The sequence below is a fragment of the Schistocerca gregaria genome, chromosome 4 (genome assembly GCF_023897955.1).
Source record: "Schistocerca gregaria isolate iqSchGreg1 chromosome 4, iqSchGreg1.2, whole genome shotgun sequence".
Classification (NCBI taxonomy): Eukaryota; Metazoa; Arthropoda; class Insecta; order Orthoptera; family Acrididae; genus Schistocerca; species Schistocerca gregaria.
The window spans coordinates 489,163,322-489,188,577 of record NC_064923.1 but is presented as its reverse complement, the minus strand read 5'-3'; the positions used below and the strand labels follow the sequence as shown (position 1 = coordinate 489,188,577).

Genomic DNA, 25,256 nt, shown 5'->3' with positions numbered 1-25,256 from the left:
ACAGTTTCAGTTAACTCACTGCCTGTTGTACACATATGCAATTGGCATGTTGAAGGCAAATGAATTATGAATGCAAACAGATTTAAATGAATAATTAATAAACATGTTCTGTCTTCAATAAATAACCATATTTATTTTATGGGTAGATTAGCATACTGATACCTAAATTTCTACACTTCATTTCTGAGGTGATTTTGCTTATGGCGTCTCCGTTAGAGGCAGGAAATATGAATTCTCTGAAACCTGCCTTCCACCATTGGTCAGTTACATACGGGTTGGTACTGAACATTATTTGTGATTGCATTATAGCTTATTCTTAACCACAATAATTTATATATCTGCATTAGTGTAGTTACTGCTAGTAGGGGAAATTCAACTGACTTTTTTATTAACAAGCAATATTTTCTGTAGTTAGATAAAACCATCACGGGACACATAACGGCTGTAAATCAAGACATTTAGAATGAAAATATGTTCAAAAGCACAGTAACTTACAATACTAAAAGTTATTTGATACAACTTTGCAAACTTATAGCTCATATAACTCGAATCTATTTGTGCAAATCAATGTAAATGATTTTATAAAAAAATAAACATAAAATGTTTGGGTGCTAGGAAGTAATGTACAGTGATGTACATTTTTCCCCACACCATACAGACACAATGAAAGTAGCATACTATGGATATTTCCATTCTCTTATAACATATGATATTATATTTTGGGGAAACCAATCACTAGCAAAGAAAATATTCTTGGCCCAAAAACGTGTTATAAGGCAATAAATGAGCAGCGTAGACTCTAGATGTAGTTGTAGAAACCTTTTCCGGACACTAAAAATACTTACATGTACTTCCCAGTACATATTTTCTCTTGTGTGTTCCATCAGCAAAAATACTCAGTTTTACAACAGAAATAGTGAATATCATGGATATAATACTAGGAGGAAGTACGATTTCCACAATGATTGTACAAACCTCACTATGGTGCAAAAGGGTGTGCAGTTCTCTGATGCAAAGTTTTTAATGCACTCCCACCAGATATTAAATGCAAAATTGATAACCATTCCTCTTTCTACTCAGTAGGTCATTTTACAGTTCTGAAGAGTTTTTTAGCCACAACGGAAAAAACCTAATAGATCTGTGATGTACCAAAGTGTAAGTTTGAGCAATGATGTAGGTAGTGTACTCATGCGATATTCATGGTTATTTTACCTGGTTTTGTATTTGTTTTGCACTTTCTGTGTCTAATGTTTGCTGTAATGCATCATTCTAATCACATTTGTGTAATGAAAACAGAGTATTACTTTTGTACTTTGACTGCTTTAATACTACATATGTATAGACTGTTTAATGACACACACTATATCCTTGTGGGCTTATTACAGTTGGATCAATGGAAGTAAGAAATAAATAAATAAACGTAACCTCCTCCTCAATTCCTCAAAGATCATCTTTACAGACTGAACAGAAATATAAATGTGTATATATATGTGTGTGTGTGTGTGTGTGTGTGTGTGTGTGTGTGTGTGTGTGTGTGTGTTTTGTTTCAGTCAGTTGTTGTTAAAACTACCTACACACATTCATTTTCCCAATGGTTGTACTATTAAGTGTAAAGAAATCTGAGTGGATTCTTAGAATTTGTAACTATAAATTCATTCTTTAGGATCTAATGGAGGGAATACAGTACAAACACATGTAGGAGTAGACAGGACACAACAAACTTTCAAAAAGTGTTTGAGAAGTAAGAAGTCAGAAAAAGCTGTGAAGAAGAAGAAGAAAGTTTTGTTGTTAGGTAGTTCATATAGTAGAGGGTGAACTAGGGTCAGGTTACCAGGTCACATATTTTTTTAAACCTAGTGCAAGTCTGGGTCAGGTGATAGAGGATGTAGGTTCACTTCGTAAAGACTTCACAAAGGAAGACACCATGGTAATAGTGAGAGGGGCGGGCAACAGCATAGATAGCAACCTTAATTATTCAATTGATAGTGACCTGGTAAAGACAGCTTCAGCAACGAGACATACTGGTGTTGCGCTTGTGTCTGTTCTGAGGCACCATGACCTGCCTCATTTAAACTCTTCTGTTAGGAGAGTTAATTTAGATGTGGAATGGCTACTTGAATCAGATATGGGGTCTCATAACAGTGTGGTTCCTGTTGACTCTAACAGCAAGTGAGACTATACTATGCATAGTTTTCACCTCAACAGGGAAAGGAAGGGAAAACTGTCTGGGCCAATAGAAAATAACTTGGGGGGGGGGGGGGGGGAGGGGGGGGGGGCATGGTCACAAGTGGTAAAGTACCAGTGGTTACAAATGACAGATCAGCAGTTTTTTTAGGGTAGGGAGGGCAGAAACAAAAGATGTTCAGAGGCAGGTTGAAAATGACATTCACATTGATAAAATAGACAGCGAGAAAGGAAATTTTAATGTACACAATTCATGCAGACAGCCTCTGATTGAAACTAGAGATACTCAAAAATTGCTGGAAAATTAGGTTCATCCAGTTGTAATTTAACCAGTGCACAAAATCAGTTATCATTATTGCATAAGAATATCCGAGGACTAAGGGGTAAGCTCAATGAGTTGCTTATTTGTGTTGAAGAATTAGAGTTGAGCAAACCAGCTGATATAGTCTGCTTCTCTGAATGTCATGTGATCACTGGTACAGATATGTTAAATGTTACAGAATTCAAGTTAGCTTCTTATTTCTGTAGAGAAATTATGGAGAAAGGAGGAGTTGCCATAGTTGTTTCAAGAATATTGATATTTACAAATTTTGCTCAGAGCAGCACTTAGAAGCTTGTGCAACAAATGTAGTATTTCATAATAAGACCTCTGGGATGCAAAGACATGCCTGACTACCACAAAATATAGGTGCTCAAGATTCATAATCAGTAGCAAAATTACTGTCACAGCAGTCCCTATAATATGATTTGGTAAATTGTGGTCCACAACTTTGATTAACTAATGAATAATATTTTGAGAACCACCAGAAGATACTATTTTAGATGATAATTTTATTTCTGTAACCAACTTCTATCTATGACCATCATCTAATAAACAAAACCTAAACACAACTACATGTATTATTTGAGATTTTGTTTGCCAGATGTGGTAATTGATAGGAAATAATCACAGAAATAAAATTATTGTCTAATCAGAAGCTTTTTGTAGCTTTCAAGAAGTCATTCAGTATGATACTTTAGATTTAATAGCAATATTATATAAGATGATATAAGATCTTCAAGTCTTCCATAGTATCCAATGAATTCCTTACATATTTCAAGAATTACAAAATGATACTTAAAAAAGTGATCACAGAAGCTAATGTAATGGCAAATGACTGCTATATAAATAACTCCAATAACAAAATGAAAGCTGTATGGAGTAGCAAAACTGACAATGTTTCTCCTCAAAATTTCAATATAAATTGAATTGTAGTGGCAAAGAAATTAATGACCCTAAAGAAATAGCAAACGAATTCAATACTTATTTTAGCAATACAAGCAAGCAATTAATCACTGAAATCAAACCTTGCAATACAAACTGCTCAGTTTCATCTGCAAATACCAACATAAATCCTACTGCACTGTTTCTCTTTCCAACAACCCAGAAAGAAGACCTGTCAGTTATCGGAACTTTAAAAGTGAATAATTCTACTGGAATAGATGGCATCCCAGACAGCCTTACTAAAAATGTGGAGATCTCATTATTGAACCATTAGCTCACCTTTATAATAGTTCCTTTCAAACCAGAATTTTCCCATCATGCCTAAAAACAGCTAAGTTCAAACCACTATTCAAAAAGGGTAAAAAGGATGAAGTGGCTAACTACAGACCCATTGCTCTACTATCTGTATTCTCAAAAATTATAGAAAATTTTTTTCGAAGAAGAGTAGTAGATTTAAGTTTCCTTTAATTTACGTATGGTCAAACTTTTTCTGATCTGATGATAGTCACTATAGACCAAAACCGGTAATCTGTTCACAAAACATTTGTGACCATAGACATAAATTAAAGGAAACTTATTGTACATACCAGTCACTGTTTTATTCACGACAATGTTGCAGCTTGGGGAAAGAGTAGTAGATTTTCTGGAAGAGCACAAAATACTATCCACAGCACAATATGGTTTCAGGAAAGACTGATCAACTGACACAGCAATTTTTGGTTTCAGGAAAGACTGATCAACTGACACAGCAATTTTTAAACTATTAAGTGAAGTACTTCAGAAACTACACAATAACAAAAATGTCATTGGAATATGTCTAGATTTCTCTAAGACTTTTGATATCGTAGATCACACGATAGAGGAACATCTAACAACTGGATAAAGTCATACCCAAGCAGTCGAAAACAAATGGTTGAAGTGCAGCATCAAAATTCCATCAAACTCACTCAACACTATTCAAAGTATGACACCATTTAAATATGGAGTGCCACAAGGTTCAGTTCTGGGACCTCTTCTATTTCTGTTATATGTGAATGACATAAACAAATTCTGTGAGATCATCATCCAGTTTGCTGACAATACAAGTGTGCTAGTGAGTGGGAAAGAAATGGAAATACTTCAGAAGTCTACAACAGACACACCAAACAATATTGAAAACTGAAAATAAATGTAAGTAAGAGAGTGGCGCTAAAATGCTATAATATGAAAAAAGGTGAGAAAACTTCTCAGATTCAGATATATGACAAATACCTTCAGAGTATAGACAAAATTAAGTTCTAGGGAGTATGGCTCCAAGATAACCTTAAATCGCTGATGCATATTGAAAAAGTCTGTAAGAAATTAAGCACTACATGCAGCCTAAGGGGAATATTACAGGGAAGCTGCAACGAAGATTCTCTGAAAACTGTGCATTATACCTATATAAACTCACGACTGAAATATGGAATTATTTTCTGGGGTAACTCTTCTCTAAACCAAAAGCTCTTTAGGCTACAAAAAAGAATTATAAGAATAATGGAGTAAAATGGAACAAAACCTGTAGACCACTCTTTAGAAAGCTAGAAATCCTCCCAATTAAATGTATATGTGTGTATGAGATAACCATGTTTGTGAAAAAATATTCAATGGAAAATCCCAGTCTCTTCCATAAAAATGAAAATACCCACTCGATAACACCAGGCAAAAAGTAAACTTTCATTTAGAGCCCACCAACACTGCCCTGAATAAGAAAGGAACCCTGTATTAAGGGAAAATTATTTATTATAAACTTCCTCCATAAATTAAATTACTAAATGACCTGGCAAATTTCAAGACAACTGCGAAGGCATATTTGACTCATCACTGCTTCTATAGCCTCCACGAGTTCCTTCAGTAAGTTCACTAACGATTTGTGTCTTTGCCTTACTGATGTATCATATAAATGTTACTAGAACTTTGATGGTTTACCATGCAAATGTTGCTGTAATACAAATACTAATTCTGCCAGTACAGTATATGCTCTTTCTGCTTTAAAATATCTACTCTTTATTTTTGTACAATATTTACTCTGTACATTGTAACTCAGTGATCATTTAATGTAGAAATAATGAAAGTAATGCAAATTAAAATATAATATATTTGGTATACATTAACTTGTCCTACATCAGAATGTGCTATTTGTGTACTATATGATTACCAGGACCTATAAAACTCAACGCTACTCTATCCAGGCCATTTCACTCCTGGTTCAGTGACATCTTACTAATAATCTGGTCATGTGCCATTTCCATAAATCAATGCAGCTGAATGTTGGGATGATTTTTGAAATACAACCCATTTTCTGTTACTAACAGTATTGTGAAAGTGACAATCCTTCCCCACTGCTTCCCTAATCAAAACCCCACCCAAATTAGCAATCTTAATTCAGAGCTGTAAAACACACCGTAAGGCTTTCAGGAAATAATGATGTGAGAAAATAAGTATGCTTAATTTGTGATTTTCTCGGTAAACAATAAATCTAATAATTAAATAAGAGTAGGATAACTTTGCAATGCCTCTAAAGCACTGTTAATGTCCTTACCTTGTCAACAAACATGCAGTCTCCACGCTCCATAATTGCTATATGGCCAACAAGCTCTAAAGGGTTTACTGCATCCTGACACAATCGTATTGGATCTGCAATTGCAACCTGCCCCTTGATCTGGAGAGCGAAACAGTTGTTACTGTCAACAATGAACTACTAATATTTACAGGTTTCCACAACAAATGTATTTTAAAATGCAGTGATTAAATTGATTTTTTACTGAAATGATCGTAGATTCTTTTCTTTTTTTGGTAATAAGTTCTGAACAGATGGTAAGAGTGATATCTGATATTTAAATAGCTTCCAATTTATTTTCTCTCTTTCAAAGAAGGAGAAAGTTCAAAACACTTTCTACAATAATGATGGTCTAATTCACTAAAGAAAAGTGCAGTAGCTGACAAAAACCACACCATCTTATTAGGTTATATGAAACTGAGATGATTTTACCAGTCATTAGTTTTGAGAGATGCAACTCACAATACAACCAGTAGCAACAGTAAAGGAAGAAATTGCAAGAAATAGGAAGAGGGAAGGATAAGTCACTCTGGACACAGGTTAAGAACAAATGCACAAAATGCATGGAGGATAACAACTGATGCTGAATACAAAACTATCTCTCTCACTTTGTTCCTCTGCTCTTCCTCCAAGGAAGGAAACTGCAATTTCATAATTTTTGGTCTGTCTACTGGCTATACTGAAAGTCATACCAACTGATCAGCCTGTCTTCCTTTCTGTGGATTTAAAACACTTCTGTATTTGATTATAATTGATTTACAAATTTATAAGATCAATTATGATAGCTAACATTACTACGGAAAAGGAAGTTGCTACTCACCATATTGCAGAGATGCTGGGTCACAGATAGGCTCAACAAAAAGACTGTTACAAATAAGCTTTCACCAGAAAGGCCTTAATCCAAAATAGATGACACACACAAACACAAACACACACACACACACACACACACACACACACACACACAAGTGAAGCCACACTGCCAGAGACTGCAGTCACGTGTGTGTGAGTTGCGTTTGCGAGAGAGTGTGTATGTGTGTGTCTGTCATATATTTTTGATGAAGGTTTAGCTGGCCGAAACCTTATTTATGACATTCTTTTTACTGTACCTATCTGCAACTCAGCATCTCCGCTATATGGTGAGTAGCAACTTTCCTTTTCATAATACTGTTACATTCCATCCTGGATTTTCCATTGTCTGATTATTAGATGTTATCAACAGCACCTACCCACCTATGAAGGTAAAATTTAATTGTGAATGCAGTCATATAGAATGCAAAGCATTTATGTAAAATTTTGTGAACAAAAAAATTTTCCATTCCTTCAGTTTTTCTTTTTTGATTACAGATAAAAACTTCTGAAGAGTAAGAAAATGGCTAAAATGCACTAACAGATAATGGAGATGGCTAAACACAGATAGATATACAAGAAGTAATACCAGTCACAAACTGATAATGAATAGTGAAAAAATAAAACTGTACAATCCGTTTTGCACTAATTTTAGAACAAGTAAATGTTTGGTAACAGTAGATGGACTGTTGGTACAACTGAAGATTTTACCAGTTGTTATTAATTAAGACTTTCTGGGGTGGAAGATGTGGTACAAGGGACAAAAAAAGTATTATAATACACTAAGTTTTATTGTGTGTCACTTTTTTTACACACCTTCTCTCCATTACGAAGTTCCTGCCCAAAATGTGCTGGGCCTGCATTCAACAGTACTCTTTCATTTTCCCTCCTAAATAACACTGCTTGTGGTGGTGCTTCATGCTGTTGACTTTGAGACCTGCTTAATTCCACCATCTCTTGCATAAACAATAATCCTTCTTCTGCATCAGCTTGGGATTGGGCCTGAAATAACAAGAATATAGAGTCTTTCTTCATTATGGTTTCTGCAGCTGTACTCAGAGTAGTATTAATTTTTGTCGCAAAGTTTATTTTTGTTATTTTTGATAAACTCTGACTAGAAGCAGCTTATTTTACAATGTCAAATACAAAAGTATAAGGATTAAGCTATTGAAATTTAGATAGAACTTTGATTTTTAATGCAAATGAAGCATTTCATAATTCTCATGGTCTGAAATTAGCTGATGATGTATCATAAATGTACAATGAAACAGAGAAAATTCATTCTAAAACTCGAAACAGCCAATGGGATAAAATGGTTTTAATCTTCAAAAAGGAAATATGCCGTACTTCCTAGTTAAAAAGGGACATTTAGTCGCTACATAACAAAGCTGAAAATAAGAGGAAAATTGTTAATGGAGTATTGATATCAAAGCCATTGTATATGGAGCATCAATTTGCATTAGTCTTCTCAGAAGTGCAAAGAAATTGAATGCGGCCGCTTTGATGGCAACATCCTAGCATTCACCTGAAAAGTTTAAAGGACCCGTGACAGATCTATATTAGGATGCCTTGATGTGGATTTGAAACTAACTTTTCTTTATTATAAGTGCAGCATTTTAATCATGGTGGTATCTTGATTGGTGTTATGAAAGGCATCCTGATACATTACACAGAAATCAAGACTGTACACATGTATGCCCAGACATGGATGTTCCACTCAACTCTCTCTATTCTCTTCATCAAGCATCCAAAGTATACGCACAGAGAAGTTGGAAAACTATAATAATGGAACAACACATTGGTAGACACTATTTTACATAACAAATGAGAACTATGATGTTTAGAGAGTATGTGTAAGCCACAGTTATGTAACAGATATTTCTGGATTGAAAGTATTGGTTTGTCTTCAGCCCACATGTTTACTTTCTTAAATAGAAAAACCCAGTATCTTATTCCATGACTTCAAGAGAAATAATGCAGAAACATCAGTGCATGCCAGAATGTAGCTTACATTAAATTTGTGGTAAAGGTGTAATGAACAGGAAAACACTAATTACGAAAACATATCTGTGAAAAGGAAGTGTTTAACATATACAAGTCATTTTTAAAATAAATTCTAGCGTTAAATGTGAGCAGAAACTAGAATATCCAATTCTGCTGATGCTTATTACTGTGCCCTGGTGATGTATGTCATCAGAACATACTTTTTTTTTAAATTTACAGCTTAAACTTCGTTCCATCAGTGCTAAGTGGCTTATACTGTCCTGGAATTTATTTCAGTTTTACTGAGTTATAACAATGTGCACTCCTTTATGTTTGTGTTATCAATTTATAGCTGTTCTCCTCTCTTCAGGGTAGAAGGTGCGAGGATAAACTGTGGCAATTTCCTTTGAGTGGGGGAAATCCTGACACAAGTAAAACTTAACTCCACATTTAGTATGCCTTAATTGAGTCTTAACTGTTTAACTCTTGGTAGTGCCAATTTGACTTTATAACAATAAATGAAAGGTAGTTGTACTATGATTCAGACTTTTGCACATACCGAAGAAATGGAAGTAATTGAAATACATGGTAACTACCTGATAAATATGACCTTGACATTTTACGCAATAGCAGGAGCATACATAAAGGATTCTTTTAACTTCAAAAGTTGCGTTCTGTAGTCGGACTTGTAATGCAGCAACTAACAGATTGCTTTTCACATATAATATGTTCTACTGCTTTGCTGCACAGGTACTATCCAGCTGACACATTGATATTACAGAGAAGTTTTGGAACTACACACTACAACACAGTTTATTACAGTAAACACACTTTGTAAGTTAGTGACTGGAATCTTGAACTCCCACTCCTCTCAGTGGCAGTAAGTCAAATGAAAACTTGTTTGTCAGAAATCCATGCACACTGACAACCTACTGTAGTGTCAATTTTGCAATAGGCAGCACCGTAAAAAGTGAACAAAGAAGGCATACAAAACTGATACAGGCAAACCATATAATGGAATTATTCTTAAAATCGTCAGTGCAATGTAAGAAAGTAAATGAATTTTGTCTTTTATAGATGAACCAAAGCAATTTTATATATGATATCATAATTACCAACATACCCTCTAGAAAAACCAAAGCGTGGTTTAAACAATGAACTGCTCACTAAACGGAATATTTATTGGGTATTACAAGTGAAAGGCAAGACATCTGACAGTATAGGTGGAACATATAATTTTACTGCTTTCTGTACATTATTATTTTAAATACTTTCCTTACTGCATAACTGCCTAATGTTAAAAAGGATTAACAAATAAGAATGTGGGTAAGCCTTGAGTATGCTGCCTACCATGCTGTATTCTAACAGCACCTCAACATTATAAGATGAGAACAGTTTCATGTAAATTATTATATGTATTTTAGCATCTTTTTCAACTAAAATAATACCTGAGCTTTAAGTATTGGAGTTACAAGGCACAGCTGCAATGATGCATATTTTCATTTCCTTTCAGCTCCTTCTCCTTGAAGTCATTAACATAACTTTTATTGATAACAAATAAAAATCACAAGTCATGATAGGCAATGATACAATTAATACAAGAAATAGACAATTTTAAAGAGTCAATAATAAATATAGAGTTGTGGGACATTCTTCTGAAACTAATTCTCATTCTACTGTCCATATTGCTTTTTGATACAGAGAAAGGAAGTTGACAGTTAATAATGTGATCAATAGATCTGCTGATGTGTTCACCTATCACTTGTGGCATTTCCTGGGAAGTTTTTCCAGTTTTTACACAGCTTAATGAATGTGAAAACTATTTGCTGTTTGCCACTTAAAATGGTGTTTGATTGTGTATTTCATGCATTGTTTAACAGCAGTTATCTTCTTTCAACGCATTTTTGTAAATGATGCTAATAATGATAAGAAACAGTATAAAAAGGAAGAAAGATAGAGCTTCTGGTCATGTCACTGTCAAGTTAATTAGAGGTAGATCACAGTGATTTAGGGGACCCACAGAAAACCAAAGTACGGATGGCCAGATGAGGATTTGACCCCCCACCACCCCTTCAAGCACTATGTCATATGCTCAATCAAGTAGTACACAGACCATTACGAACATGCCTCCTAATAGCAAAAAGTGCTGACATTAAGTTACGAAACATGTAACACATACTAGAGAAAAAAAAAGAAAGTTAGGACTGGCTGTAAATACACAAAATCACAGATGAGAGTGAGAATGATATTTTTTAAAAAATTAAAAATTAACTGAATTCCTTGCTGTATTTACTGCCTGACAGTTACTGGACGTAATTATGCAAAATGGAACCTGCAAATACATACTGAAATTCTGTATGTCTGTGTTTTGTAACTGAGTCTAGAAGACTGATGTAAACTGTCAGCAATACGATTTGCCGAGCCAATTCCCCATTTGCTAGTTTATATTAATCCTGTAAGCAGCATAATGGAAAATTGCATGAATATCTCCTTATATAAGGAAGTCAGTTTGGAAAGTGTAGTTGAGAGAAAACTAAATGATTTCCAAGAGATAGATAAAGAAGCAGTGTGTTGTTCTTCGAACAGGTAAAGAAGCAGTGTGTTGTTCTTTGAATATAATATACCTGTCACAACTTATGAAAGAAACTGAGAAACCATAAAACAAACACACAAAATTATATGCAATGTCACCACTGTGAAACACAGAAATTCAGAGACAGGAGCACATCTTCAACAAATCAGTGTTTCAGTGGAAAAAAGAAATTAAGTTAACTCTGATGAGGGGTTCAAAGTCATCATTAGAGGAAATGTTTTCTTTTCACAAGCACATAACAAGTAGTGTGTAGTACAAGCCATTAAATAACAAAAAGAAGTATGGAAATAATAAATGGTCAAAAGCTGAGAACAGAACACAACAGTACTGCACTAACCTCTTTCTTTGACAAACTTATGAAAATTCAGAAAAGTATCCAAAGCAAAATGCCAAGCAACAGACAATTTTCTTCCCACAGAACAGGATATAAACACTTTCCTTGTGTCAAATTGTTGCCCTGAGCTCTACAGGAACAAGTTGGACCATCATCATGTATGGTGGCGGTGGCAGTGGTAGTGGTGGTGAGAAAGAGGAGGAGGAGGATGAAAGGCAGGAGGTGGAAATAGAAAAAGGAAAGAGCAGGTCTTCTATGCTTTGCAGTGATGTTGTATCCAAAATGCCAAGAATTATAATAAAAAACATCCGTTCAAAATAAAAATCTTAAATGACACTGGCAATATATGTTACCAGTTCTTGGAAGAGAAACAAACTGGAACAGAGTTGATAGGCACCAACGTTTAAAACATTTTGTTGAACCTTCAATTTTCAGAATTTTGAAAAATTCCTTCGTAAGCAGAAAGGGAAAACTGAAGAGCACAAAAATCATTCCAATTCCTCCATAAAAAGACACAAAAAGCACTAAAACAGTCCTAAATTATTGTCTCTTATCCTCCCTCCTTCATGTTGCCATTCTCCACATGAAGAAATTTAGGATGAGAGCTTCAAAAGTGCACAATCAGCAGGATTTTGTTTTGCTTTGTAAATTGTACCATCAGCTCTACTCCTGCTATCCCTGTTTCAGTTAGTAGTAAGTGAATATTCCTCTCTTGTTGAAAATATTGTTATAACAATATCTTAGATCAAGAGTTCCAATATTAAAATAACTGTTCCCACACATTCAGTGATATGGAAAATGACTTGTATGATTTTCAGTGCTTTCTGCCATACTGTAGCATTTGGGTATACGAGTGTAGCAGGCCGTAAATAACAGCAATATTCCAAGAAATCTTTTGGAGAAAATTTTATTAGTTCCAATTTTTTAAATTTGTAGTGTAGATTACATTTTTTAATCATATTGTGGGCTTGACAACCAGGGAAGTGATTTGGCACTGAAGTTGCATTACAGGACACAAACACGAATGAGAAGAATTATATGTTTATCGCAAATGGTTATCATTTTATTTGTCTTCAACTATTTTAACTCGTTCAGCTCTCTTAATTACAACACAGTTTTGAAGTATAATTTTTGTAGCCAAAAATTTAATTAATTAAAATTTCTTTAATAAACAAGAAGCCTTGACAGTATTACAGTAGTTATCATGCAACAAAGCACATGAGGCAGCGACGCACAGCTGCAAGAGGAAGTGCACCGAGCAAAAAGCTAGCAAATAGTATCATTCTAGTAATATGTCTGTCTCACGCACTTCAGGGTACACATCAAACATTCAGTGTTAACTGTTGTGTTAGCACATGAACAGTGATGGCAACAGTAACTCATGTTTAATTTTTTAATTATTTATGTTTTAGAGAGAAACTCTGAACAGAGTAGATGACTTTGTTGGGTACAGGCTACTTATTCAGTATCAGAAACTTGAGAATGAGAAAAATGTTAAAATAAATTACCCTAGTTGTTCATTTTATTAATACATGTGTGATGATTAAATTTTTGAAATTTAGAGTTGGAGAGTTGCGAGATAATGTATTCTGTGCTTTTATATAGCTATACATATTTCATAAGTAATAACAGTAACACAATAACAATAGTGCAGAATGGTACACCGTAATTCATGAATAGTACAGTTCTTAAGAAGCATACCAGTATTTTAAACTGATATCCTTCGAAATATAAGTAGTGGATCTCGACACAATCTGGTTACCTTTATTTTCTTATCAAACTTTTATTGGCATGTTGCTTTTTTGATGGTTTTATCAAGACCTTTGATTTGCAGAGGACAACAGGACTGACATTGTTTCCCTTCACAAGACAACAGTAATCACCACACTTGTTCCTGTTGCAGAATTTGTTAACTAAGACAACAGTTTCTGTTTTAGAAGTACTGAAAAAAGACCAACACAATTTCTGACATCAGAAGACAACTATTACTGTGAAGACAAACATTTTTCTTTAGAAGATAAAAGGTGGCTGTGCACCACACTACTGAAGAAAGGAAGTCATTAGAGATGGAGCACTGGCTAGTTTGGACAAAGATGGAAACAAAATTGACCATTACTTTGTTGAAGGGATTATCCCAACTTTCATTTAAAGTAAAACACACATCAATATGGCCAGGTGGATATTTTAACAGCATTTCTTGGGAATATAGATCCAATGTCACAATCACACTGCCATCTCAACTGATCATCCTACTAAAAGGAAAGAAGAAAGAATCAAAGATTACAGTTTACAACAAGGTCATTAGAAAAAGAGCACAATCTTTGATAAATATGCAGTTGAGACTGTAGTAAAACTGGAAGTGTAACTTAAAGAAGATATTTACGCAAAATTTAAGCCTACGAGTGGATTCCATGTTTCAAATGGAAGGTGGTCGGGGGTTATTACTTGAAAATTCTTTTTGACCAGGTCAACCTGAAAGAAGACAAATGCTGAAAATACTTCACAAACATGAATACTGAAATATTGTACACCAGCATTTTATAATGTAGAAACTGAATATGAAACTAGTTACTGAATGATACTACAAGATGATCCACATTTTCTTTCTAGAGCTGTTACCGGTGATGAGATGCCTTATGATTTAGTACGAGGTATATGAAACAGCAGTCCAGCCAATGAAAATCATCACCATCACTGAGCCCACAAAATACATGCTTTGTGAGATTACATATTTAGACAATGCTCATTCATTTATTTGATTGTGTAGAAAGGACTTGTACAACCAACATTAACTGACTCTCATGACTTAAAACTTTATTATTTGAGGAGATTATGCAAGACTATATTTTGCCGACTGATTGAGGCTGAGGTCAAATTAAAGCAGAGCACAAAAAACATTCCAGTTGAAGATCTCCAATAATGTTCCCAATGGTGGCACTGTCATTGGAACTAGTATGGTGAATCTAATGAGATGAAAGTATCTGCATGTGAAATTAATTAACTTATTTGATTTAAATATTCTAGTTACTTTTGTTAATTAACATTTTTGCTTTAAATATTCTAGTTGTTTCTGGATACCCCCATAATTGTTCAGCGAGTTTCCTTCCATCTATCTTTTTTCTGTGCAAAAATTCAGTATTCCACATGTGGCCTTTAGTCAGAAGACTAGTTTGATGAGGCTCTGCATGCTAATCTATCCTGTTCTGTGCAAGCCTCTTCATCTCTGAGAAGCTACTGCAACCTACATCCTTCTGAATGTATTACTGTATCTCATGGTCTCCCTCTATGGATTTTACGGCCCACTTACTCTCTCTCTCTCTCTCTCTCTCTCTCTCTCTCTCTCTCTCTCTCTCTCTCTCTCTCTCTCTCCCCTCCCCCAACACTAAATAGGTGTCTCTTGATGTCTCAAAATGTGTCTTATCATTGATCCCTTCTTTTAGTCAAGTTTTGCACCAAATTTCTTGTCTCCCCAATTCTATTCAGTGCCCTCCTCTTTAGTTAAATGGTTCAAATGGCTCTGAGCACTATGGGACTTAACTTCTGAGGTCATCAGTCCCCTAGAACTTAGAACTACTTAAACCTAACTAACCTAAGGACATCACACACATCCATGCCTGAGGCAGGATTTGAACCTGCGACCGTAGCAGGCGCACGGTTCCGAACTGAGCGCCTAGAACTGCGAGACCAAAGTGGCCGGCCCTCTTTAGTTACATGATCTTATTCTGGAGCATAAAATTTCAAAATCTTCCTTTCTCTTCTTGTCAAAACTGTTTATTGTCCATTTCCACTTCCATACATTGCTGCACTCCAGACAATACCTTCAGAAAAGAGTTCCCCACATTAAAGTCTACATTTGATATTAATAAATTTCTCTTCTTCAGCAATGTTTTGCTTGTCATTGCCAGTCTACATTTTGTATCCTCTCTACTTCAGACATAATTTATTCTGCTCCCAAATAACAAAACTTATGTACTACTTTAAGTGTCTTGTTTTCTGATCTAATTCCCTCAGCATCACCTGATTTACTTCGACTAAATTCCATTACCTTTGTTTTGCTTTTGTTGATGTTATCTTATATCCTCCTTTCAGGATTCTGTCCATTCCATTCAACTGCTCTTTCAACTCTTTTGCTGTCTATGACAGAATTACAATGTCATCATCAAACCTCAAAGTTTTTATTTCTTCTCTCTGAACTTCAATTCCTACCACAAACTTTTGTTTTGTTTTATTTACTTCTTGCTCCATGTGCATGCAAAATAACATTGGGAATAGGCAACAATCCTGTCTCACTCCTTTCTCAACCACTGCTTTCCCTTTCTGCCTCTTGACTCAGAGAACAGTGTCATAACTGCCATCCCATTTCTGTACAAATTGTAAACAGCCTCCCTCCCCCTCCCCCCTGTGTTTTACCTCTGCTGCCTCCAGAATTTCAATGCTATAAATAGTACTCTACACCAATGAAAATTGAAGAGAGACTTTATCTCCAGATTTCCTGGCAGATTAAAACTGAGTGCCCAATTGTGACTCGAACTCGGTACCTTTGCCTTTCACAGGCAAGTGCTCTACCAACTGAGGTACTCAAGGCACGACTCATGACCTGTAGCAACAGCTTTGCTTCCACTAGTGCCTCATCTCCTACCTTTCAAACTTCACACACGTTCCCCTGCAAAACTTGCAGTCTCAGTCTGGCTCACAGTATTAAGCTTCCATGAATTTTCATATCAGCACACACTCCTCTGTAGAGTGGAAATTCATTCTGGAAACTTTATCCTGTATGTTACCTAACAATATTAGGGACACCTACATAAAGTTATATCAGTTATAGCAGTTAATGATACAACTCACAATTAAGATATAAAAAATAACAACTCTTACTAAATTACAGTTAGGAAGCTTGAATAACTCCACACTCATCTCATTTGGATGTCTTTATCTAGCTACAGTATTTTGTTAATAGGAATTTGCTCTTAAATGCAGCTTAGATTCTATATGTACTAATTATCCTCTCCCTGGATTTCCTGCTTATTAACCTGTTGATGCCCCTAGGTCATAACCTTAATCTTTTTTTTTTTTTTCTCGTTTCTAAATCCACTTCAATGCATTGCCTTGGCATTCATTCAATGTGCTTTCGCCCTGCTGACAACTCTCCATACAATATAGCATGCTGTGTTCTCCCTACAAAGAAACCCTCTGCCGAGTCACAAATTTGGCTTGATACCTCATACGATCATACTTTCCAAATAAGTTCTGGTGTCATACAGATTTAAATGCATTTGGAAATCAAGAAATACTGAATCTACATTATTGCCTTGATCCACTGCTTCCAGGATATCATGTGAGGAAAGTGTGTGCTGGGTATCACATGATTAATATTTTCAGATTCCATGCTGTTTGTCGCAGAGGTGGTCATCCTGTTTGAGATATCACATTTGAGTTTAGAAGCTGTATTACTTAAACACTATTCCAGAACCAGGTACCACCTGCAGCATAGGGGCAAGAAAATTTAATTTTCATCACTTTGTTTAGTTACTGACTAAATTTACAATGCTGTCATAATCTACTCACTGAAAGATGTAATCTTATGATAAAAGTTTCACACAATAGGGCAAGTACTGCAGTCAGAAACTGTTTGGGTGTCTTGAGGCAGCATAACTGACAGTGCATGAATACACACTGTTTATTCATCCAGCATTTGAGAATGAAAGCACTTAGTGACTTCCAAAAAACTTTACACATAATTTCAAACCTTTACAGAACTTTTTCTCACAACACTCTCCACAAAATGATGAAAGGAAAAGTGTTTATTACTTACTTACTACATTTTCTCTGTGCATGCAGTCAAACTTCAGCATCAGATATGACTTACTAACTAATTAGTTCTTTACTACTACTACTACTACTACTACTACTACTACTACTACTACTTTACTGTGTCTGCAACACAGTTTGCAGACAGTATCCAGATATGCCATTGAAAGTATCTGCAAAATTATATCATTGTGTAATACATAGTTCAGGAGATGTGATGTCATAAATATTGTGGTACATGCAAAACTAGCTTTTGCTTAAAATGAAGTGCAAATTACCCTGTTTATGTTCATCCAGTGTTTGATAATGAGAGATAATATGAGAGCAATTAGCAACTTCCAACAAACTTTAGGCGCAATTTCAAACCTTTCTTAAACTTTTTCTTTCCTACATGCTTAAATACAAATATTTAACAAACTGACTCATTTGAAAAATCAGACATATGCAGTTGTTTTGTACAAGCAAGATCAATTCTTAAAAGAATTGGGGGTTTCCTGATATGTTCTAAGGTTCCACAAAAAATGGATGTCAAGAACATTTGACTAGTTTTGTGGACCACATCTGTAACCTTTTTGTGGACAGGTGTGACCTGTACTTTCTTCCAACTATTGAACATCGTTCTTTTGTTTGAGGGATCTGTGGTAGATTATGGTTAAAAGACACGCTACCTCGGGCACAAATTTGGTAGAGAGTCTGATGGGATTACATCATCAAGCCCTGAAGCTTTTGTTCAGTTTTAGTAATTTCAGCCATTTCTCAACATCATCGATACTAATATCTACATCATTCATCTTTGCAATGGCACAAGAGTTAAGCTGAGGCAATAACACTGGATTTTCATTTGTAAAGGAGCATTCAAAAACACAGTTTAGTTTTTCTGCTTTTGCTTTGCCACCTTCAATTTCAGTCCCTGTCTTGTCCGTAAGGATCTGGACATTAACTTTTGTACCACTAACAGCCTTTTAACAATGCCAGAATCGCCACTGGTTTTCTGAGAGCTCTTTCCATACACTACACTAGTTGTTGAAGGCTTCATGCATTGCCCTCCTGATAATCAAATGCATTTCATATTTCTTTAGGAGTTTCTTTACAGTGACTATATACAATGAAAGGCTCCTCCATAAACATATCTATCAAGTGGATGGTCAACTACTCTTTCAAACCTGAGCCACAGTTCTTCCATGCACTTTTCTACAGAGCCAAATGTTTGGAGTTCCTTACTGAGATACAATACTGCTGTCTCTTTATCTAATTTGCTGAATATAAACATCATTCTACTTGTCTGTACTTTGCTAATCGTCGTTGTTACAACTGCCTCATCATCGCTGATACATTTCTATGTTGACATCCTCCAAGAGATCATCTCTATTTGTTGCTATTGGAACCGATGTTTTTCCATCATGAGTGGGCTTCTCAACAATGTGCTCTAGAAAGTTGTCATAGAATACATTTCATGATCTTTTGCAGGATGTCTTGTCATACCCACCACTCACAAAACTGTGATTTTCCCAATTCATTGATGGATGATGAAAGTCTCCTACTTATCTGGTTAGGCGATATGTGGCAGTTACAACAACATTTTAACAGTGGGATACTATGTGTTTTCATTGATCACATTTTAATCATATGTACTTCTATACAATGTATTTTTCTTAACTGTGGTTTTTATAACAAGCATTTAATTTAAAATCTTTTGACAACTGTCATCCTGTCCCTATCAGGCCCTTTACAATGGTCACACCATCTTCCCAACAGTTCACAATCAGTAGTTTGCTTTTAACTGTAGTTACAAACTGAATTTGTATAATACATATCAACAACAGTAACCACTATACGTATCTACTTCAATGTAATTCCCGAATTAAAAATCTTAAGGATAAAGCTAACCCACTGATCATGATATATTATTTAATAAAGTTTGTAAGTGGAGTGAAATTCTATGCTAACCAGCTCTTGAACATGAAAAAATTTTTGGCAAAAGTCATTAAAATAAAAAATGTTTGAATGGTACTTGGTAGCAATTACAATTTTGATGTTATCAGAGACTGGCAAACAACAAATTTAAACCAAGATTGTTCATAATTTTGAAATCACCAAACAATCATATGGCAATGAAAAATCTTTCATATACAGCCCCTTGAAACACTCACACAATGTAAACTAAATTACTGAATGACAGAACTATATTCACATATTTCTAAACCTGAATATTAATAATGTTTTACAGACAATATAGAAAGGGTTTCATTTAAGTACCTAAGGTATTAGAAGTATGTATGAAGAAAGTGCAGCAAAAACTGTCTAGAGCAACAAGTCTTCCCCCCCCCCCCCTCCCCCCTCACCACTCAAGTTACACTTTCAACTGTTTTTTTTTTTTCATTTTGTTCTGTTTATTTACAATTTGTCTGTACTAATTAAATTTTAGCATTTGCTTGGAATGTATCAGACTTTGGTGCTGAACATTAGTGATTAAATGGAAAACTGGTATTCAAAAAATAAATATATTTGAGTCTGGGGTATTGAGAAACAGAAATAAAATGCAAAATTTATACTTAAACAGATTTTGTAACTCTATTTGCGATGAAAAATTCTAATGATTGACACAAAGAAGCATGGTAAAATAGCTCAGTGGGCCTGAAGATAAGCCCATGAGATTGTATGTATGGGAATGAACCTCTTTCAGTACTGTCCAATTCTAGGGTCAAAATGTAGTAGGGATTATATTTTAATCATCTGCATGTGCCACATGATAATTGATCACTTTGTTCCTTCTTTCTATGCATACATGTACATGAAGTTAAAAACATACCTACCTATACACGAATAAGGATACCTAATAATCTTGCAGTTTTTTTTTAGCAATTACGTTAACAGTAACTTCACACAAAAGTTTCAACATGAATTGATTTATTTTTAATATACAACTTTACCATAGGGAATTGTTTTATAAAATTTGGCAAAGTTCAAAGAATATAAAAATGGCAGCTTGTTTTCCACATAGGAAACAAAATACACATGAAAGTTTATTTGGCATACTACATACAGCTATGAAGCATGAGAGAAGCATAAAGCTTTATTCGTAAGCTCCAAAAAATGGAAGAAACATAGCAAAATAGCTGCGGCCATGTATGTGTCATACTAGTGATGGGCAAGGAATAAATGGAAAAACTGTCATCAAGGAGGGATTTTGGTCAAACAAAATAATATACTTAAAAAGAATTATTGTTGAGAAGTCTTTATTACAAAGTGTGCCTTGGCAGACTGTGCTTAACTTTTAATTAAATATAAATCCATGGAATAGTTCATAATCAAATATATACATATAAAAATATATATCTTTATACAATGTCTCTTATAAAATATCTTCTATAAATATTTCTTGACATATATACAAAACTTGTTACAAATGAACCAACAAGAAACAAAAGAAATAATATGGAAGCTATTACACTGCATAGGTAAGGAATAGGGGACAGCAAACTCACATTGGCGAAAGTATGAAGCAGCTGAACACGTCCATCGGCAAGTGTCAGAATGGAGATGCCCATGTCCTTAACTATCTTCATGTGATCAGGGTTTCCAGCCTGATATAACAAACACATTTTCAGATATAGAAACACACATGATTAAAATGTTGGCACTGTTATGTAACAAAATGTGTTTCCCACAATAGTGATCTCTCCTTTTACTACATTGTAAAAACTATGAGGCAGCTATCTCAAAACTGCCAAACATTTTATTTGAAGAAAAAAAGAAGAAAAAAGTTTAACTCTGGATATATTGTACTGAACAAAAATGAAACAGTCTTAAACTAGTATCACACATTAACCTTTTACAACTGGTCTGTGAAACAATTCACAAATTATTATACCATTCATAAAAGAATCTGTTCTCTCTGTCACTAGTTCTTACACTGTTGATTTGGTCATTACTCTACTACACTTCATTCTTTAAAGGTACTGAGTCAACAAGAGAATTACAATGAAGAAGATTTCATAATAATGTAAGAGTAAAATGGGCATTGTTCATCACAACAGTCCTTCTGTTCAAGTATCTACAAGAATACTGTAACCTTTTCTACTAAGGAATACTTCTTCAGAACTGTACCCTTCCTACATCACCAGACCTGGCTCCAGTGTGGCTTTTCCCCCTGTTCTGCGAATTAAAAATTAAACTTAAAAAAGTGACTGATTTCAGACATGGAAAGAAATCAAAGCAACCACTGAGACGCTAAACAGTTTTGCAGCGAAAAGAAAATGGCCATTATTTCAAGAACAACTTCCATGGTTGGTCACATGGGGTCATTATTCAAATTGTTATGAAGTTTTCTTTAAAACAGAAAGGAAACCTATGTGGTAAGAGTCTCTTGCCTTCGCTTCCAGCAAAGCCACTTCACTTTATGAACTGTATCAGGACTACTGTTACAGAGTTTGGAGGTAAACTCCGTACACTAAAAGAAAAAAAGCCCAATAAGGAAATGACCAATTTTTGATTTATTAAGGAGAGTTTACATGCAACACATTTCAAGGCAAAATCCAATAACTAACACTTTTAGCCTATAATTTAAATGATTCTTTCTGTTAGATAACCAAGTTGTCGTGATACTCATCTGAGTGTTCAAATGTAGGTGACTGCCTGATGTCTCTGTGGTGTTTTAGCATGTCTTACACATACCATCTAAAACAATTTTATTCAGAACACACATCTCTACAAAAAAATGAAGTATGTGGCTTATCCTTAGTATGTGGTTTATCCTTTATGGGTATTCAGCACATTTCAGTCACATTGATTAAAACACACTGAATGATATCTACTATGACAGAGTGATAGGAAGGAATGACCATGTACATGACTGCTCATTTCTCTGATGTCAGTCAGTTGGAATATGATTTATGGGATCACTTAAGGCAATTAATTTATGTAGTAGAGATTCCTAATGCAACACACTACATTAATGTGCCATGGGAACCTGGGAAATCATTCCACACTGTCTGCAGTGTTTCAAAGGACAGTCCTCAGTGATCTGATTAGCACATATGTTTATAGAAGCAAGTGAAATTTTGAACAATTTTTACATTTTCTCATTTAGGAACATCTGTAGACTGTTCATTCTCTAACAACCCAGAAATGGATTATCAGACAGATAAAACTTTTTCCAGTTCATAACGGTGTCGATACTGCAACCAGTATGCATGAAATGAAGAAACTGGCAATCCTCGTTGCAGTGCTAAAATATTTTTTTATTTCCCAATGAAGCATTTAAACTTTATTTAGGCATCTTTGGACTTGCCTGCAGAAGAAACACAAAACTTCATAATAGTGGTATGACCTCATTTAGCGATACTGGATTACAAGAAAATATTAAACAACTTACTGATATTTGGTAGCGATGGGTACATGGGATACCCCACATAAAATATGCCAGGAGATAAAGGCCCCTTGACGATGCTTTAAAAACACTGTTCAGCATCCCAAAAAATAGAATAAAATAGGAGATTACTAACAGATATTTTAAATAAGTATGTCACCTGATTTATTCCTAAATTGACAACCAACGCTGGACATAAGAAGGAAGTAGCATGTGGCGCTGTCTAACGTAAACCACACGAGATCAGGTCTATAGTAAAACTTTACGACATAAACATACCAGTGATGTAGTACATATTCTGGTTGCACACATCACACTGTGTATGACAACATACAGGGCCTCTGGCACTAGAGCACGCAGCTCTCTGCAGATCGCACCTGCAGGCTGCGAGCTACTATACTAAATCTTGTCATAACAACAAACCATAACAGTTATTCTAGATGACTGGTGTCCCAAAATTGGTTACATTGATAGCCAGAATAATCATAGGGTGAATAAAAATTAAAAACTAAAGTATATCAAGGGAAAAGGTGAGGGGGGGCATAGGTTCTGGATTTAGGGAGATTCAGGAATGCACAATGTTGTTGGCTATAAGACTTGGGATGCTCAAAATTGGTATTCGGAGTTCTAGGTATTTATATGCTTTCCTGCTAATACAAGTGATTTTTTCTAAACTTCAGTTTTTAATTTTTATTCAGCCTGATTATTCTATAGTATGTTTTCATATCGAATGTGAAGTGTGCAACCAGCAAATGCAACCCATCTCCATCATGCTTATGTCGTAAAGCCTTACTGTAGGCCTGATCATGTTTGGTTTGTGATGGACTGCACCATGTGTCATAATAAGGTAATCTGCTGCTTCCTTCTTATTTCCAGTGTGGGTTGTCAATTTATCACCAAAGTAGATTACATATTTTTTAAAAATTCTTTTCAGTGATGTTCTGTTTTTATTCTACTTCATAAGACACTGCATGGTATCTTTAAAAGCTTTTACAAGGAGCATTTACCTGCTGGGATATTTTACACGTGGTATCCAATGTACCTATCACTACCAAATTTCAGTAAGCTGTTTAATATTTTCTTGTAATCCAAATACACTAAATAGGGTCAGGATCCTTTTATGAAATTTTGTATTTCTTCCATAGACCAACCCGAATACACCAGAATAAAGGTGAAATTTGTCTTTGGAAAATAATAAAAAAAATTTAACACAACAACCAAGACTGCCTGTTTTCTCATATCAGACACATTTTTATAACAAGATTATCCTTTGGCATAGTTTAAGGAACACACCCCTTATGGCTGTAAAAGTATTTCTTATCTATAGGTCAGTCACTGCAAGAAGGTCCCTGACAGTTGCAGTGGGTTGGAAACAGTAGATTTGCATGCCTATTGCAACCGGCCATGTTAAAAGATTTTGTAAAGGTGTCTATGGCAATATCTTAGAGTAACCTGAGCTCAACAGACAGTAACTGTTTTCACCTGTAGCTGTTTCAGCTTTGTAGCTGAAATCTGGCAATAGTGCTGTAAAGCTGCCAAGGATCAACTTACGCCAACTCTACTACAGCCTGTCTGTGTATGTTTTGCAGGTATGTTGAATGAGAATGAATGCTGCCAATATGAACATACCCACAGCCATGAAAATCCAGTCAGAATTTCAAAGTTTGAGCAAATTTGGCATTTTTCGTGAATTATTTCTGCCTTTTCCTATCCAGATATGGGGATACTTCTTCACACAACTGATATTACAGTCTTCCACTTTCCATTTTGTTGTTCACAATTCTTTTTCCTTTTGAAACACTGCCAATACTGCTCTGGCACAAAAAAGACATGCCATGATTTCTGAGATGGGATTTGGTTAGTGCCGCTAGTTCTCTAATTAGATACAGACCTCAGCAATCATAGAAAGGAGAAATGAAGAAATATTATGAGGGCTTCATGGACACCATCAGATTCATGTAAAAGCTATAACCCCCCCCCCCCCCCCCAAAAAAAATCCCCCCCCCCCCCTTTTCTTGCAACTTTAAGTGAGCAAGCCAACCAAGTATGTGAATCAGTGGTGAGTGTGCAATCTTTAGAACTTGAGAAGATCCAGTAGACCATTATCTGTTCATAAAATCAATATGGAACGCAAATAACCATTGTTTAAGGGTCTAAGGGTTGTATGCAGCCGTATGATACGGACACGCACTCGCCAGCCAGCCTATCTGGAATGCTGACAATTTGCTTAATCAGCAGACGCGTGTCCGGCCACACTGCGATGGGGAGTAAGCGACTGGCCGCCGTTCACAGCTT

The 25,256-nt window shown here is 35.3% G+C and overlaps 1 protein-coding gene across 1 annotated transcript in view; it reads right to left on the bottom strand.

Annotated features, from left to right (window-relative positions):
• Positions 1-25,256, bottom strand: part of LOC126365787 (ER degradation-enhancing alpha-mannosidase-like protein 3) — a 205,687-nt gene that overhangs the window by 43,442 nt on the left and 136,989 nt on the right. The window contains exons 14-16 of the mRNA XM_050008363.1: positions 21,079-21,177; positions 7,692-7,877; positions 6,009-6,128 (exon numbers count right to left, since the gene is read on the bottom strand). Coding sequence (XP_049864320.1) covers positions 6,009-6,128; positions 7,692-7,877; positions 21,079-21,177 — 405 coding nt within the window. The remainder of the gene's footprint in view (positions 1-6,008; positions 6,129-7,691; positions 7,878-21,078; positions 21,178-25,256) is intronic.